This window comes from Trachurus japonicus, chromosome 18, assembly GCF_045865225.1.
Source record: "Trachurus japonicus isolate A0001 chromosome 18, Traja_1.0".
Classification (NCBI taxonomy): domain Eukaryota; kingdom Metazoa; phylum Chordata; class Actinopteri; order Carangiformes; family Carangidae; genus Trachurus; species Trachurus japonicus.
The window spans coordinates 3,321,695-3,338,741 of record NC_140924.1 but is presented as its reverse complement, the minus strand read 5'-3'; the positions used below and the strand labels follow the sequence as shown (position 1 = coordinate 3,338,741).

General features: G+C 45.2%; 2 protein-coding genes and 1 long non-coding RNA gene across 3 annotated transcripts in view; 1 reads left to right on the top strand and 2 right to left on the bottom strand.

The window, feature by feature from the left end:
• The window catches only part of LOC146968329 (uncharacterized), a 139,425-nt gene that overhangs the window by 3,090 nt on the left and 119,288 nt on the right, over positions 1-17,047 (top strand). The window contains exons 3-11 of the mRNA XM_085760493.1: positions 324-671; positions 781-901; positions 1,109-1,356; positions 1,464-1,784; positions 2,032-2,346; positions 2,454-2,768; positions 2,899-3,213; positions 3,327-3,638; positions 3,886-4,203. Of these exons, the coding sequence (XP_085616619.1) occupies positions 324-671; positions 781-901; positions 1,109-1,356; positions 1,464-1,784; positions 2,032-2,346; positions 2,454-2,768; positions 2,899-3,213; positions 3,327-3,638; positions 3,886-4,203 (2,613 nt within the window). The remainder of the gene's footprint in view (positions 1-323; positions 672-780; positions 902-1,108; positions 1,357-1,463; positions 1,785-2,031; positions 2,347-2,453; positions 2,769-2,898; positions 3,214-3,326; positions 3,639-3,885; positions 4,204-17,047) is intronic.
• LOC146968337 (uncharacterized) lies at positions 6,708-9,462 on the bottom strand. Its single transcript, XR_015034207.1, has 3 exons — positions 9,360-9,462; positions 8,642-8,728; positions 6,708-6,809 (listed from the first exon to the last, which is right to left on the bottom strand). It is a non-coding gene; the product is annotated as an uncharacterized LOC146968337 (long non-coding RNA).
• LOC146968336 (sialoadhesin-like) lies at positions 10,011-16,013 on the bottom strand. The gene is made up of 6 exons (XM_085760326.1): positions 15,983-16,013; positions 11,750-11,785; positions 11,229-11,495; positions 10,901-11,149; positions 10,670-10,807; positions 10,011-10,018 (listed from the first exon to the last, which is right to left on the bottom strand). The coding sequence occupies exons 1-6, from the start codon at positions 16,011-16,013 to the stop codon at positions 10,011-10,013; spliced, it is 729 nt and encodes a 242-aa protein (XP_085616452.1).

Here is a 17,047-nt window from a genome sequence, read left to right as displayed (position 1 = left end):
ATAGGGATGGAGCCGAACCCGAATACGGTATTCGGAAAGGCACAAATAACGTGCTTTTTACAAATACTTATTTCGAACAAATACTTTAAAAAATATTTGTATTCGGGAACAAGAAAAACATTGTATCAAAAAGCTGAGACCGCAGTGCATGCCCGGATGAATGAGTGAGTGATGTTCAGTATACTCATGGAAGAATTTGAATTGAGACACGGCACAACTGAGATTAGAAACATCTGAGTGAGAGGAGTTATCAGGAGGAGTCCACCTCTGTCAGGTCTGGATCCACACTCACTGTGTCTCTGTCTGTCTCTTTGTGTCCTCAGTTTCCCAGCATGTCTTGGGTGTAGAAGTGAAGGTGTATGAAGGGGAGGAGTCTGTGCTGCTGCCCTGTCAGGTCACTGTCTCTGATCCTCAGTTCACCGATGTGTCGTGGAGCCTTGAACGCCTCTCAGACAAGATCGTTCATCTACGTGATCAGAGAGGAAACATCCTGGAAGACCAGAACCAGGACTACAGAGGACGGACGTCCATGAGGACCGACTCTCTGACGACTGGAGACCTCAGTCTGACCCTGAGGAACCCCACAACCAGAGACAGTGACACCTACACCTGCATCTACAGAGAGGCGGGGCTGGAGAAGAGACGTCAGGAAGTTCACCTGAAGGTCACAGGTCAGAGCCGTACATGTCAGAGGTCAGAGGTCAGTGTTGTGTTGTCTGAATGTGTTATTTTATTGATTGTAATAATTCCATGTCATGTTGTTGTTTGTGTCGACTTCAGAACCTCCTACTCCTCCCGGGGTGATTGCTGGAGCTGTCCTGGTTCCCCTGGTTCTCCTGGTTGGAGCTGCTGTTGGTTTATACTTGTATATGAAGAGGGACGGAGTAATAGGTGAGAGAGAGTGAGAGAGAGAGACACAGAGTGTGTGTGTGTGTGTGTGTGTGTGTGTGTGTGTCAAGTTCTGCGGCTGCTGTCTGATGACATCATCATGTGTTTGTTGTCTCTCAGTCCAACAGGTGAAGGAGGTGGAGGAGGGGGAGGAGTCTGCCCTGCTGTCCTTCAGGTGGACTGACAGGTGGTGGGTGAAGATGAAGATGTGTTGTATCAGAGCTGACGTCAGAGTGGAGTGGATGGACGAAAACGACAGGGAGGTCCATGTGTATCAGAACGGTTCTGTAGAACAGGACCAGGTTTACAGAGACCGAACAGAGATGAATGAAGACCTGATGAAGACTGGAGACTTCAGTCTGAAGCTGAATCACCCCACAGTCACAGATTCAGGAAGATACACCTGTAGAGTCTACAACAAGGACAGAGACTTACTGAGAGGGACAGCTGTGAATCTCAAGGTCAAAGGTCAGAGTTGTTTGCTTGTCTCTGGTTGTCTTGTCTGAAATCAGAGCTGTAGATTAAAACCTGCTGCTGCTGTCTGATGACATCATCATGTGTTTGTTGTCTCTCAGAACAACAGGTGGAGGTGGAGGTGGAGGAGGGGGAGGAGTCTGTCGAGCTGCCCTTCAAGACCACAGCTGACCTGTCTGGAGACGTCAGAGTGGAGTGGACAGATGAAGTCAACAGGAAGGTCCATGAGTATCAGAACGGTCCAGTAGAACAGGACCGGGTTTACAGAGACAGAACAGAGATGGAGAACGACCTGAAGACTGGAGACTTCAGTCTGAAGCTGAAACACCTCACAGTCACAGACTCAGGAGTCTACTATTGCAGTGTCTACAACAAGGACGGAGTCTTACAGAGAGAGACACGAGTGGAGCTCAAGGTCACAGGTGAGAGTTAACAACACGTCCTGCTTCCTCCTTCCTGTCTCCATCTCCAGCAGGTTATCAATCTGTTGCTGCCTCCTGCTGTCTCATAGCGGCTGTTTAGAGTTAGAGCTTCTACATGTGTCCACTGTTCCTCCTCCTTCTCCTTCTGTCCTTCAGGTTCCTCTACAGCTTTGTGGTTCTTTACTGAGGAGATTAAAACCTGCTGCTGCTGTCTGATGACATCATCATGTGGTTTGTTGTCTCTCAGACCAACAGGTGAAGGTGAAGGAGGGGGAGGAGTCTGTCCTGCCCTTCAAGACCACACCTGGACTACCTGGAGATGTCATAGTGGAGTGGACGGACGATGACAACAGGAAGGTCCATGTGTATCAGAACGGTCCTAAAGAACAGGACCAGGTTTACAGAGGCCGAACAGAGATGAATGAAGACCTGATGAAGACTGGAGACTTCAGTCTGAAACTGAAACATCCCACAGTCAGAGACAGAGGAGAATACACCTGCAGAGTCTACAACAAGGACAGAGACTTACTGAGAGGGACAGCTGTGAATCTCAAGGTCAAAGGTCAGAGTTGTTTGCTTGTCTCTGGTTGTCTTGTCTGAAGTCAGAGATATCGATTAAAACCTGCTGCTGCTGTCTGATGACATCATCATGTGTTTGTTGTCTTTCAGGACAACAGGTGAAGGTGAAGGAGGGGGAGGAGTCTGTCCTGCCCTTCAAGACCACAGGTGACCTGCCTGGAGACATCAGAGTGGAGTGGGTGGACAGAAACAACAGGAAGGTCCATGTGTATCAGAACGGTTCTGTAGAACAGGAGCAGATTTACAGAGGCCGAACAGAGATGAATGAAAACATGATGAAGACTGGAGACTTCAGTCTGACCCTGAAAGAGCCCACAGTCAGAGACAGAGGAGAATACACCTGTAGAATCTACAACAACAACGGAGACTTACTGAGAGAGACAAGAGTGCAGCTCTGGGTCCCAGGTGAGAGTTGACAACATGGGTCCACTGTTCCTCTGGTTCTGGTTCTGGTTCTGTCCTTCAGGTTCCTCTACAGCTTTCTGGTTCTTTACTGCTGTCTGATGACATCATCATGTGGTTTGTTGTCTCTCAGGCCAACCGGTGCAGGTGGTGGAGGTAGAGGAGTCTGTCCTGCTGTCCTTCAAGACCACAGCTGACCTGCCTGGAGACGTCAGAGTGGAGTGGACGGACAGAGACAACAGGAAGGTCCATGTGTATCAGAACGGTCCTAAAGAACAGGACCCGGTTTACAGAGACCGAACAGAGATGAATGAAGACCTGAAGACTGGAGACTTCAGTCTGAAGCTGAATCACCCCACAGTCACAGATTCAGGAAGATACACCTGCAGAGTCTACAACAAGGACAGAGACTTACTGAGAGGGACAGCTGTGAATCTCAAGGTCAAAGGTCAGAGTTGTTTGCTTGTCTCTGGTTGTCTTGTCTGAAATCAGAGCTATAGATTACAGTAAAACCTGCCGCTGCTGTCTGATGACATCATCATGTGGTTTGTTGTCTCTCAGGACAACAGGTGGAGGTGAAGGAGGGGAAGGAGTCTGTCCAGCTTCCCTTCAAGACCAAAGCTGACCTGCCTGGAGACGTCAGAGTGGAGTGGACAGATGAAGTCAACAGGAAGGTCCATGAGTATCAGAACGGTCCAGTAGAACAGGACCGGGTTTACAGAGGCCGAACAGAGATGAAGAAAGACCTGATGAAGGCTGGAGACTTCAGACTGAAGCTGAAAGACCCCACAGTCACAGACTCAGGAGTCTACTATTGCAGAGTCTACAACAAGGGTGGAGTCTTACAGAGACGAGTGGAGCTCAAGGTCACAGGTGAGAGTTGACAACATATTGTGCTTCCTCCTTCCTGTCTCCATCTCCAGCAGGTTATCAATCTGTTGCTGCCTCCTGCTGTCTCATAGCGGCTGTTTAGAGTTCTAGCTTCTACATGTGTCCACTGTTCCTCCTCCTTCTCCCTCTGTCCTTCAGGTTCCTCTACAGCTTTGTGGTTCTTCACTGAGGAGATTAAAACCTGCTGCTGCTGTCTGATGACATCATCATGTGCTTTGTTGTCTCTCAGTCCAACAGGTGAAGGTGAAGGAGGGGGTGAAGTCTGTCCAGCTGTCCTTCCAGACCAAAGCTGACCTGCCTGAAGACATCAGAGTGGAGTGGACGGACAGAGACAACAGGAAGGTCCATGTGTATCAGGACGGTTCTGTAGAACAGGACCAGGTTTACAGAGGCCGAACAGAGATGAATGAAAACATGATGAAGACTGGAGACTTCAGTCTGAAGCTGAAACACCCCACAGTCACAGACAGAGGACAATACACCTGCAGAATCTACAACAAGGATGGAGTCTTACTGAGAGAGAAAAGAGTGGAGCTCAAGGTCAAAGGTCAGAGTTGTTGTTTTTGTCTCAAGTTGTTTGTCTCTGGTTGTTTGTCTCTGTCTCACCGTCTTCTGTCTCTACAGGGAAGAAGAAACCGTCTACACCAGAAGAAACTCCACTGATGACTCAAGAATCGAATAGTGTTAATCAGAGTGGTCAGTGTGTTTGATGACGTCCAGATGATGAGCAGGACGTCTCCATGGAAACGTCTCTCTGGCTCTCCTCTTCTCTTCATAAATCAATCTGTGGAGGTTTAAAAAAAGAAAAAAAAAGAAAAAGTAGTTTTTACGATGTAAGACAGAGGTCTCTAACTCAAATGAGCTAGGGGCCACTGCTGGCACTATCTCAGTGGGGGGCCACTTCAGTGTTCGAGACGAGTATAAAAAAAAATCACAAGTTTGTTCTGACTGGTTCCAGCTGGTTTAACCTGCTGCTGACAGAAGGACTATTACTGACCTCAGTCTTATCATGTTGTAAACTGACTCTGACTCAGTCAGTACAAAGGTGTTCATGGATTTACAACCAAGCTGATGATTATATAGCCTAATATAACGATTGAGTTTGTGAACAACAATAGTAATGCAAATGCAGCTGGTCTGCTATGACTGAATAAAAGTCCCTGTGTGAATAGAAAGTGTGTTTTTGTCTCTTCACTCATGGCCGATACACAATGATGTAGAGTCACAGAGCCAAAGTAGCTCGTCCTCTGTTGGTCCAGAGTTTTTTTTTTTTTATCTCGTTCACACTTTTATCATCAACAAATGAAAAGTGAAAGAGATGCCTCCTTGAACTCTGAATGTCTGAGCTTCTCTTTTAACTCTCTCCTTTACACCTGGTAGTTGTTGGAGGAACAGCTCCACCTGCTGGAGAGTTCACACACCTGCACCGTCTGAGGCCTCATCCCTGCTGGAGGAAACTGAGGTCAAAGGTCCTGTTGTTGATCTGGATCCAACTGATGAAGCCTGATAACTAAGATGATAATTAACACACACACACACACACACACACACACACACACACGCACACACACACACACACACACACACACACACACACACACACACACACACACACACACACACACTACCACATTCACGTGCATCCCTTGGCTGCACACACAGAGAGGACCGCCCCTTTATATCTCCTCATTGGATAAAGGTTGTAGGATACAAGGAATGTTTTCTCCTGGGCTCAGAGCAGAGCAGAGTGACTGACAGACCCGTGTTTCACACTAAACACTCTATGTAAGTGATTGCTGTCGGAAGATATAACTATTTAAGACTTATATTAACACAAACATTCCGCTAACTTCTGCTTTAAAGCAACATTGCGGAGTTTCAGCTCAGTGCTTCCACCATCTGGTTGAGAAGCGCTATCGTCTGGGGGGAAAAAGCGTTTATTCCCATTAATAAACAACAGTATTTCCCACATACTTGCAAGGAGACTGTGTGGCGGGTGGTTGGGGGAGGGGAGGAGGGGGTGAGGGGGGTCGGGGGGTGGTGGTGGCGGCGGCAGCGGCGACGACGACCGGAGGGGAACGTAAGTTTCGCTTTTACCCACCACGTCTCTCCCTCGACGCAGGGGGGAGGGGGGAGGAGGGGGGGGGGCAGTGTTTCGTACCCGTGCAGGGAAGTTACAGTGCAGTTTCAGCCGACGCAACCCCACTCAGGCTGCAGCGGCAGCACCATTCATCCTATTAACCATTTTTCTACCATTGCAATGAGTCTGGAAACATTATTTTAAGGCCGAAAAACTCCGCAATGTTACTTTAAGTCTGATCAGGTTCTGTAGTTTACACTGATTCACAGATGAGAGTGAATGAGTTCACTGAGCTACAATCTGACTGACCAGTGAACCAGGGTCTACAGAATCCCACACTGGGTCTTGGTCTCTGGTCCCTGTGGGTCCAGAACTCCTGTCAGAGACTTTACAGAGTTAACTTATTAATAGCTTTTATTTATATTTATTTATTTACTCACCTTTATTTAACCAGGAAGTCCCGCTAAGATTATAAATCTCCTTTCTAAGTGAGACCTGTCCACGGCAGCAGCCTTATGAAACCAACACGTACAAGACACAGAGATGAACAATAAAACAAAATGGCAGCTATTTAAAGACAGTGGCCACTCCAGTTCCCTCATCACTGACTCAGACTGTGAGAGTTTGTTCAGGCTGTTTCTAGTCTGTGCTGGTGGTTTTGGTAGCTCTGTAGTTTCTGCTCTGAGGAGGTGTGGAGCGGTTCACCACAACCGACACGGAACCAGTCACATTTTCCATCAGATGAACTCTGTGAAACTCAAAGAACCACACGAGAGAAAACAGGTGAAGATAGCAGAGTTTATTGATGAAACCAGACCAGTGCTGCAGGAACAAACTGTTAATAATAAAATACAGAAGACATGACAACAGAGACATGTTGGACACTGTCCTGAAGGACTCTGACCAACTTATCTACATTGTTATCTTCATATGTTTCATATATAAACTATGATAACAACAGGATGAACTGTGGGGAGGCGCGGCAGCAGCAGGACATCAGTGGTGGGACAGGTGTGAAGGATTGAAGTCTGTCCTCACTGAAGAGTAGACGACATCTGGCTCCGGTGGACACTCTGAACACAGACACACAGTTAAATCAATATGAGTCCTACTTCGTCCTACCTGACTTCTCTATGACCCGGTATGACCTGCTAGTGAGACCATGCAACAACTATTTTTGGCCCAATGCCCATGCTCAAATTTTAGATTTTTTTAATGTTACTTTCCAACTACCTACACAGCACCCCCATGGTCCTGGTACACCACAGTTCAGCTAAGCTCCAGAAACCAAGCTCATGACCATCATGACCGGAATAAAAACCTCCACCTCCACCTGAAATTATCGCTCGCGTTGTCTCTATTTGGACGACATTTCGCGGCGGTGTCCCGCCCCTAAACACTTCTTATTGGTTGATAAGTACACGCTGCTTGACAAGCAAGTTATCAGAGAGAGGAGAATATGAGAGGAATAAACACTCGAAGATGTGAAAAACGGCAACCAGGAAATGCCAGGAATCTCAAAATAGCGCCGTAAGTTTGTGTACGTCCCTTTATAATTTGATTGGTTTGGATTCTGAACCAATAGAATATACTTGCGACAAAATCGTCACGCTGCATATCAGGACACCCTCGCGCGAGTTTTCGTTGCCGTTTCGCTTGCTCGCTGTATGTCAGGACGAGGTGTTACACCCATCATCAAAAAAAACCCAGTCTTGACCCTGACAGTCCAAGTATCTTCCGCCCCATCTCCAATCTCCCCTTCTTATCAAAGTCCTGGAACGTGTTGTTGCCTCACAACTCAGAACCCACCTCACCTCCAATAACCTGTTTGAATCCTTCCAATCTGGTTTATGATCAAAACACAGCACCGAGACAGCCCTCCTGAAAGTCACCAATGACCTCCTCCTCTCCTCAGACTCCGGACACCTCACCATCCTCATCCTCCTCGACCTCACAGCAGCCTTTGACACCATCAACCACTCCATCCTGCTCTCCCGTCTGGAATCCTCTCTCCACATCACTGGCACAGCACTCTCCTGGTTGCACTCCTACCTCTCCAACCGACAACAGTTCATCAGTATAAACAACTGCACCTCCCCCACTGCTCCCCTGTCACAAGGTGTCCCCCAGGGATCGGTGCTTGGTCCCTTCCTCTTCATTCTCTACATCCTCCCCCTTGGCAAGATCACCCGTCAACATGGCCTCCAGTTTCACTGCTACGCTGACGACATCCAACTGTACATGTTCACCAAAGCCATCACCAGCACCACCCACTCCACACTCAAGGGACATCCCCTTGGCCAAGTAGCCAGGGTGCATGGTCAAGTGGAGGCATAGTGACAGGACCCTCAACTGTCACATCTGACAGTAAGTAAGTTTGTAGTTTCTGAGTTTGTAGTGCATGTTTGCGGTGCTAGACTTGCTCTCCCCTTTTTCTGTCTTCCACAGCTTCATCTCTCAGCTGGTGAGCACAGCAGACCCGACCTTCTGAGAATAAGGATACGTAGTTTGTCGCCATCCAGATTTTGTTTGTTATTTTGCCTCACTCCTATACCATATTGCACCATTAACACAGATTGATCAGATTGTAATAAAGAGAGATTATTTTTAATACAGTATCCGCTTCTTGTAAGTCGTTCCTGTTCTGGGGAAGTATGGGCTACACAACGCAAAGAGAAATCTATTACTAGTCAAGGGTTCCTCCTGTCCTGAGGTGGCATTGTTGAAATGTTTTAGTGACTCTCAATGCCAGGCACCGTGTACTGTTTCATTGCTGTTTTTAATACTATTCCATTCTGACTTTGCTTTATTTTATGATTTTGAAACTGTTAAGTGTCTTTGAGCATTTGTAAAAGCCATTTCAAATAAAATGTATTATTATTATTATTATTTTTTTTTTTTTTACCTCTGGTCCTGTTTGCTCTGATGGCTACTTGTCCATAAGTGACGTCATCCGTCCTCACTGTTGAGTTAAGTGCAGCTGGTTCCCTCTCTGGAACAGAACAGACTTCAGATCAGAGCAGGAACCACAGGCAAGGCAAGGCAATTTTATTTGTATAGCCCGTTTTTACAAACAGTTTGTCTCAAAGGGCTTCACATGGCATCATAACAACATCCTCTGCCCTTAGACCCTCACATCCACTGAGGAAAAACTCCATAGAAACCCAGCTAATAGCCTACCAACACTGGTCCTTTATTTACTGCTGGACTTAGGACCCTGAGGAGGACGGGACATGTGATGGTACTGACGTCAAGTCAGAGCTCTATAAATATTTGTGAGTTTTCACACTTGTGCCTTGACACATCTGCTGTTAACCTCAAACACACTGTCACACCGTGTGCATGAGCATCATTGGACAGAGCAGAGAAAAGATGTGAATTTCAGACCACAGCTCAGTGTTTTCTACAGGAGGAAGCTGCTGTTGTGGTTTTACATGCAGAGTTAAAAAAAGATAAAAGCTGTTAGAGAAGCAGCTGAACGTCTCTGCTCCATCCACGCAGAATCACTGAACAGACAGTTTGTCAGAATAAACTGGACTTAATGGTGTCAGACCAAACTGGGAGGAGTTGAACTGGTTCTGGTGTTGGACCATGATGGTGAAGAGGAAGAAGAGCAGCTGTACCTCTCGTCTTTGATCTGCCGTCTTTGATGACTATTGGTCCATAGGTGACGTCCTGAGTCCTCACTGCAGAGTCGACGGCAGCTGGATCGCTCTCTGGATGAGACACAACACATCACATGAGAGGAAACATTGTCTTTGGTCCAATCACAGCCCAGAGAGGAGCCACAGTCCAGACTCCACAGTCTGAGCTCTATCGTTCCCATACAGCTGGACACAGTAGTTAGTTGTCCTAGTTTAGTACTGTCTTGTTTAATGAGGGGAATGAAGCCCCTTGTCCTCTTTGTACCAGAGGATTGAGAAGTGTCCAACTCTAGTGCACACAAATAGATAGATAGATAGATAGATAGATAGATAGATAGATAGATAGATAGATAGATAGATAGATAGATAGAACTTTATTCATCCCGAAGGAAATTATTTGGCCAGGCCGCTCCAGAGAAAATACTTAATTAAAGAAATAAATAGGATACAAGGAGGAAAATATATGACAAAAATATATCCTGCAATGTCTAGACAATATACACAACAAAGAAGCAACCTAGATACAAGTTAAACGGTGTCATCAGCATATTGTGTGACTGTGCTGATTGTGAGGGCTCTGTTTGTGTAACTTATGACTCTAAAACAGACTGAACCAGTCAGAACCTGGTCTTATCCACCTTTAGGGCAGGAAGAGGTTTTAGATAAAAACACAAAAAGTTGATTTTGTTCTATCCCATAAATGCAAATTTGAATTTTTTGTGGGGGGGGTATTATCTGTTTGTTTGTACAAAAAGAAAAAAAAAGAAAAGAAAAGTAACACCTTTACTGCTTGGGCCCAAAAATGTCCCCCTTCAAAGATTGCAATATAAATATCATGCATCCATATGTATATATTTTTATGGATGTCATTATCAACTTCCTTCCTCACCATACATTACAAATATTAATGCATTTTCAAAAACATAACCCATTAAGTGCCAGTATGTGTATGTAAATATATTGTGATACCTATGTTTTCAAGAGAAAAAGCACACAAAAAATGATTTTCAGTACATAGAAAGCAAAGTTTACCTAAACACACACATTCACACCACACGATGGTATTCATTCATAAAACACACCTAAATTATTTTAGCTTCATATTTTTATTGCAGTGTGTGATAATATATGATGAGAATATATTAGTTTTTTTAATTGTGAAATATTGCCTCTTTTGGTGTAAAAAGAAAAATGTCTGCATTTAGTGAAAAACAATAAAACATGAAATTTTGTATTAATTGAGCGTTAAGGAACTACAAAGAAATTACAAACCTAAATCTCTGTCTCACCTGTAGGTTTCTTCTGGACACATTGTCTCACCAGCAGAACCAGCAGAATAAGTAGAACCAGAACACAGACCAATGCAACAGGCAACAGCACAGAGAGAATAGAGAAGGTTCTAGGTCCAGGTGTGGTGGTGGGTCTCTCTGAAATAGAAAAGACAGTTAAATTACAAACGTAAAACATGAAGCCGATTTCTGGTTTCACTTTTCCCCAACTCTTTTAATCAAACATTTGACCTGTGACAGCGATCCAGCTGGGTGGAGACCCTCCATGGCCTGTGATGTCACAGCTGTAGAGGCCTTCATCAGACTTGGTAACATGGTGGATGGTCATGTGACGTGTAGGCTCAGTCCTGATGAGGGAGCCATCTTTATAGAAAGCAGCTGGGGGGTTGGAGGGAGGGGTCTCCTTTGATTGACAGCTCAGAGTGACATCATGTCCCTCCATCACAGGGAGGACAGGACTCTGCAGGATCACTGGTCCACCTCAACACAGAGACAAAGTACAGCAGTTGATCCATTTCCACACAGCTTCATCAACACTGACTCCACAGTCTGATCTTACCAGTCACAGTGATGTTGATGCTGCTGCTGCTTGTTGCTCCCTCTCCAGACTCACACCAGTAAACTCCACTGTCTGATGGGAGGATGTAGCTGAGTTCACAGGAGGAACCAGTTGGTTTTCCCCAGTCGACTCCACACTGAGTCCTCTGTCTTTCAGTTGTGTTCCTCATCACCTTCCATCCAGCAGAGCTGTCGTCCTCCTCACAGCTCAGAGACACTGAGTCAAATTGAAACAACTGAGAGCTGCTGGGACTCACAGTCAGACGAGCTGAGGACAGATTATTTGGATTAAAACATCTGATCTTGTGTCTCCAGTTATTAGACATTGATGAAGAATTGAGCTCATCAGTTTTATTCCAGCAACAGAGAGAGAGGACAGCTCTGAGCTCTGAGCTTTAACGTTTGTGTTGGAGCATCAACAAGACACCTCAGGACATTGATCATTGATCAACAGGATCAGTCAAACCTGAACTCATCCTGTTGTTGATCACATTCAGACTGAGAAAAGAGGCGTTCACTGACCTGTGTGTGCTGTGCAGCAGAGCAGAGACATCAGACCTGCAGAGACACGACATCAGCTTTAACAGGTCGACCTCCACAACATTTTAACTCTTTCGCGACCATTGACGAGTAAACTCGTCAAAACGAGTATGATATGTAAAACTGTTTTAAACTAAAATCAAAACATAATGTTTTTATAAACTGTGTGATCTTGGTTTTGTTTGAGTAATCGTTCTCCTTGAATGCTGCTCTGGGGACAGCGTGCAGCGCTGTGCGGCTGTCGGCTACAGTGTTGCCACTTTCTCGCTAAATCTGGCGACTTTCCAAACCCTCTTTTGACAAAAGCGACTGGCGACAAATCTGGCGACTTTCTCTGGTGCTGTTACAAACGTTTCTGGTTTGGAGACTCAGACCTGAAAGCCCGTTATCACAGCTGTTTACACGGTGCAGCGGAGCGGGCGCTGTGCAGCGGGCGCTGTGACCGGCCGCCCCCGCCCCAGAGCACTCAGCGCCGGCCAGTCACACAGCAGTGTCACGGAGCTGCTGCGCTGCAGCCAGAGACCCACACCGCTGCACCGCTGCACCGCTGCTCTCCACGCTGCCCCACCCCCCAGATTTGCCTACAAATACATTTATTTAGCCGTAGAAATGATTTGGGAGACGCCACACTGCAGATTACCGGTAAAATGAGCAGATTGCCACTTGACACAAAAGTGCGTTTTTCTCTGAAACTAGAGCGGGAGCTCCGTTTTTGGAGAAACCCAGCTCTCTTCTTCTCCTTCGTACTCACGAACGAAACGGCGGAAAAACTCACCGTTTTTTCGAGGAGCACGTTGGAAAGTCACTCTTCAACCACGTGAAGACCGTTTGTTTCTAGGTGATGTACAGAATTCGGTTCGACGTGAGAAAAAGGTAAACAAATAGCCAAAAACATGTGGTCCTGAGCGGATGTGCTGAGGAATTAGTGTGGTCGCGAAAGAGTTAATACAAACATGAATAAACACCAGTTCCTGTTCCTCTGACTCCAGATCAGATGTGAGTGAGTGTTACGGCCGGAAGGGGTTCGGCCTTGTGTCTGTGTCTCTCTCTCCTTGTTCCCTCACAGCTCCAGCTCCACCCAGGTCCTAATCACCAGGGCCCGTATTCCTAAAGATTCTAAGAATCCTCTCAGAGAGCTCCTAACTTAACCTAAAAATTTCTAGCAAGGAGTCTTAGCTTAGGAGTGATTCCACAACACTCTCAGAGAACTCTGAGCAAGGAGTGGACAGAAACTCCTATCTTAGTGAGGAGGTGTGGTTGACCCCCGTTGCTAGGTATGAGTCATCATTTCAAACGCTGTGATTGGTTGATCCTAAAAGTTAGATAAAGAGCACCCGCCCCATGTGTTGAGGCTATAGTCCTCACTGCAGGTGGCCCCGGTTCGAATCCTGTGTCGAGCAGTCCTATCCTGCATGTCTTTCTGCCTCCCATTTCCTGTTTCTCTCTCAACTGTTCTGTCAATTAAAGGCCAAAATGCCCAAAAAATATAGTTTAAAAAAAAGCTAGATAAAAAAAATATACTTTTGGTGATAATGGGCAAAGGATGGACCCTCAAATCGATAAATTTAACCATAAAATCCAATCTTATGAAGACTGTGTAATTGTAAAAATTATTTCACATAAAAGAAAATATCTGTTAAATGAATAGTAAGCTATACTTTAAAATTATCCTACAAAATGTGTGAAAACTTGCACAGTATTCACATAGTGAAACTTAGATTTATTTGCTTATATTAATTACCATGCTGGTCATTTTTGCACTTTCAACTTTCCAACTCAATTTGGTATTAACAAGGGTAAAATGGCTCAGCTTTAATCAGTGTCTGTGATTGCTGACCGGCCTATAAGAAGCAGTGTTGGTTGGCTTTGAAATCTACCACAAACCAGTGAGCAGCAATGGAGAAGAAAAGAACAAGGAAACCCAACTGGACAGAGGAACAGGAACAATCTGTAGCGTTTCATTAATTCACTGACATCCAGTGTTTGGAGAATATCTCTCCTGCCTCTTCTGTCCACCATTTTGTCCTCTGCTTAGGGAACTCCTAAGCCACTTAAAAGTCCTCTTCCCTACTCTTAACAGATCCCACCTTAGGAGCTCTCTTAAGAGCTAGGATTCTTTAGGAATAGCTTTTATCTTTACTAGGATCTACTCTTAACTTTTAGGAGAAATTCTAAGAAAACATCATGATTCTAAGAATTTTCTTAGAATTTGGCCACTAGGAGCAACTCTTTGCACTAAGAATCTTTAGGAATACGGCCCCAGAACGAGGCACACCTGGGCTGGCCAGTTAAATACTCTGCAGCTGATACCAGAAGGGGGGGCAGTGCGTGGGGACTGCTGGGCTTGCCTGCCTCCCATCGTGGCTTGTTTGTTTTAGTTTATGTTATTTGTTTGTATCACTTTTATGTTTGTGTATTAAATCTCTTTTAGTTACTTAGTGTCTTTGTGTTTGGTTTGGGGTCATAGTTGGGTCCATTGTTATGCCCCTCTGGGCCAACGAAAGTTCTGGGGCGTAACAATTGGGGGCTCGTCCGGGATCTGAACAACCATGAGGTGAAGTGAAGGTTTGTAGCTGTTGTGTGATGTAGTAGCCTTCTTTTCAAGATGGTTTGTGATTTAACTGCCTGTCTGTGTTTGCTTGAGAGTTCCCTGTATGGTAGTCGTTGGGCAGAGAGAGACTCTTGCCACTTTGTTATTTTGCCTTTCTTATTTTTGGTGGTGAAACCTGGGTGTGGGTACGTTTTCTGTGTGGCAGTGGGCCTTGCCTGGGTCATTGTTCACTCGCAGAGTTCAACGTTTAAAGAATCCTCCCGGGAAGCCACTGAAGACTAGATAGCGTAATAATACCGTATTACAGGGTGCCTCTCCACAACGTCACTCTTCTACAGAGTTGCACAGCAGCATCTCTTGTGGGTTGACTCTACTTCTAGTTTCGTCTGTGTAAAATAGTAACAGTAACTTTTGGGATGTGACTTTTTGTGTGGTACCTGCACGATACGTTCGTTGGGTCGTTCGGTTGCAGCTTAGGTGTAAGTTGGCAACATTTTGTGTAGCAATGACTACTGTGTGACCTCTTTTGTGTTGTGCTGTTGCAGTCCACTTTCGGTTGAGTCACTTGTGTATGTTACTGGTTTGCTTAGTTGTGGCTTCGTTTGGACCTTGTGTGTTTCTCTCCATAGATCAGTGGATCTTTGTGTGATGGAGTTGACTAAGGTCCGTGTCCGTTGGTTAATGGCGGACTGCTTGGAGGCCATTTTGTGTCGTCGCAGTGGCAGGTCACTTTGTTTGTTCGGGTTTTTGTGTGTCGCTAGATAGTAACTACTTTGTGTGACCCATTAGTTTGTGGCTGCACTCGATTTTGTTTGGTCACCTGCAGTATCGTGTAAGTAATTAACCTTCATTTTGTAGTTTCCCTCATGGTGGTAGTCATTTTGGTATCTGGTGGCAGTGGCACCCACTTGTGTGGCTACTGTTGGCTGCTCACTCTCTTAAATCTTCTTGCTGGATCCACTTTGACCCTTTTCGTTTGTCCTGACAGCAGGGTTTGTTTTGATAAATATATTGTTGGTGTTTTTGAGTTGAAGCCCGGTTCGGTAGTCCTTTTTGTTTAAGATGTGCAATGAATAGACGGTATGATATTTCATTTATTCATTGTCTTAAGGGGGGGGTGTTACGGCCCAGCTTCAGTGAGGGTTCAGTGAGGGTCTGAAGCCGTGCAGAGACACGAGGTGAGGTTCATCAGCTCTGCTCCACAGTCTGCTCTCTAACCGACAGCACGAGTCCTCATCACTTCATTCTCCTCAGGTAAAGATCACTAACTTTTCTTCTGTTGTTAAACGTTACAGTGAAGACACCAGGAAGAGGCTTTTATCTGTCTCTTCTGCTTTAAAAATATCATTTATATTTTCTATCTTTCCCTGTGTAGGTTAGTCAGTTTTCTGATCAATAACTAATTTGTTTGTTTATTTCACATATCAAAGTTATAAAAGGTATAACATATAAAATCCAAAACAATGTGAAGAGGAATGCCAAAAGACCCTCCAGGGGCTTGTAGGGTGGCATTCTCCGACTACAGTTCTAAGCTAAAGAGCGTACATTTGTGAGGTACAAAAGTCGTTCATACATAATAAATACAAACATGGTTTAACATGATTTAACATTGTACAATGCAATACAAAAAGCTAATATTGATAAGTGTGTCAGTGTGTACTTACAGAGCAGCCTCAGCAGAGATGTGTCGTCCATTGTTCCTCCTGTTAAATGAGCTCCTCACTCTGCGTGGTCACAGTAGTCTGTCTACGCTTCCTTCCTCTGTCTAGCTTTTGATGGTGTTGGAGACGCTGCTATTTACAGATGTCCCTGAACGCCTCACATGTAGACTCAGAGACAGTGATGCTGAACTTTACAGTGGTTCCCTGAATGTGTCCTGTGCAGACAGAGTGGATGTAGCTACAGTTGGTTGGGAGTCCTGAATGTATGAAGAGTGAAATGACAAAAGCAAAGGTCTCTGAGGGGAGAGCGGCTCAGCAGGACACAGCCTCCTTCCTGTTCAGTGTCCTGGCTCTGTTGTCAGGGAAACAGCATTACAGTGTCTAATAATATAAACATAAACATAGACACCCTAACCCTAATCCTAAAAGAATTACATTGAGTTTCTTGATGAAATTCATCAGGGTATGACAAGTATTGACAGCTGTGTGTTAGTGAATGACCATGTTATCTATTGTGGTGCAGCAGCAGCAACTGGCCAGTAGAGGGAGCCATGTGCCATGACAAGGCCTCTGTCACCGAGAGTCTGACTGGATCTCTGACGATCAATCACTGATAATCAATGAGTTCAGGTTGATCTATGACATCTAAGCAAGTCTTGATGATTCTGTGAAGCTGTTTGTGTCTGACTGTTTTACATTTAGTAAAACCACATGTTGATCATCTGAACTCTCTCTGATGTCACTTCCTGTTTCTGTGAATCTCAGTATCTCATATGAATGAAAGAAATAAATGAATGTAAAAACACAGAAAATACTTTTTTCTTCATTTTGACCAAACTTCATGTTTTCATACATTTGTGTATTTATTGAGTTCAGTATTTATTGATTGATTGATCCTCAGTCAGATGTTCAGTTCTTCCATAAACTGATCTGAGAGCAGCTCTACAGAGTCTCAGTCCAGGTGAAGTGTGGTGCTGCCCCCTGCTGGCTGCTGCTGCAGGTAAGCTCTGCTCTGCTCTGCTCTGCTCTGCTTTATAGAAACCAACTCACTGACTATTGTAGTGGTAA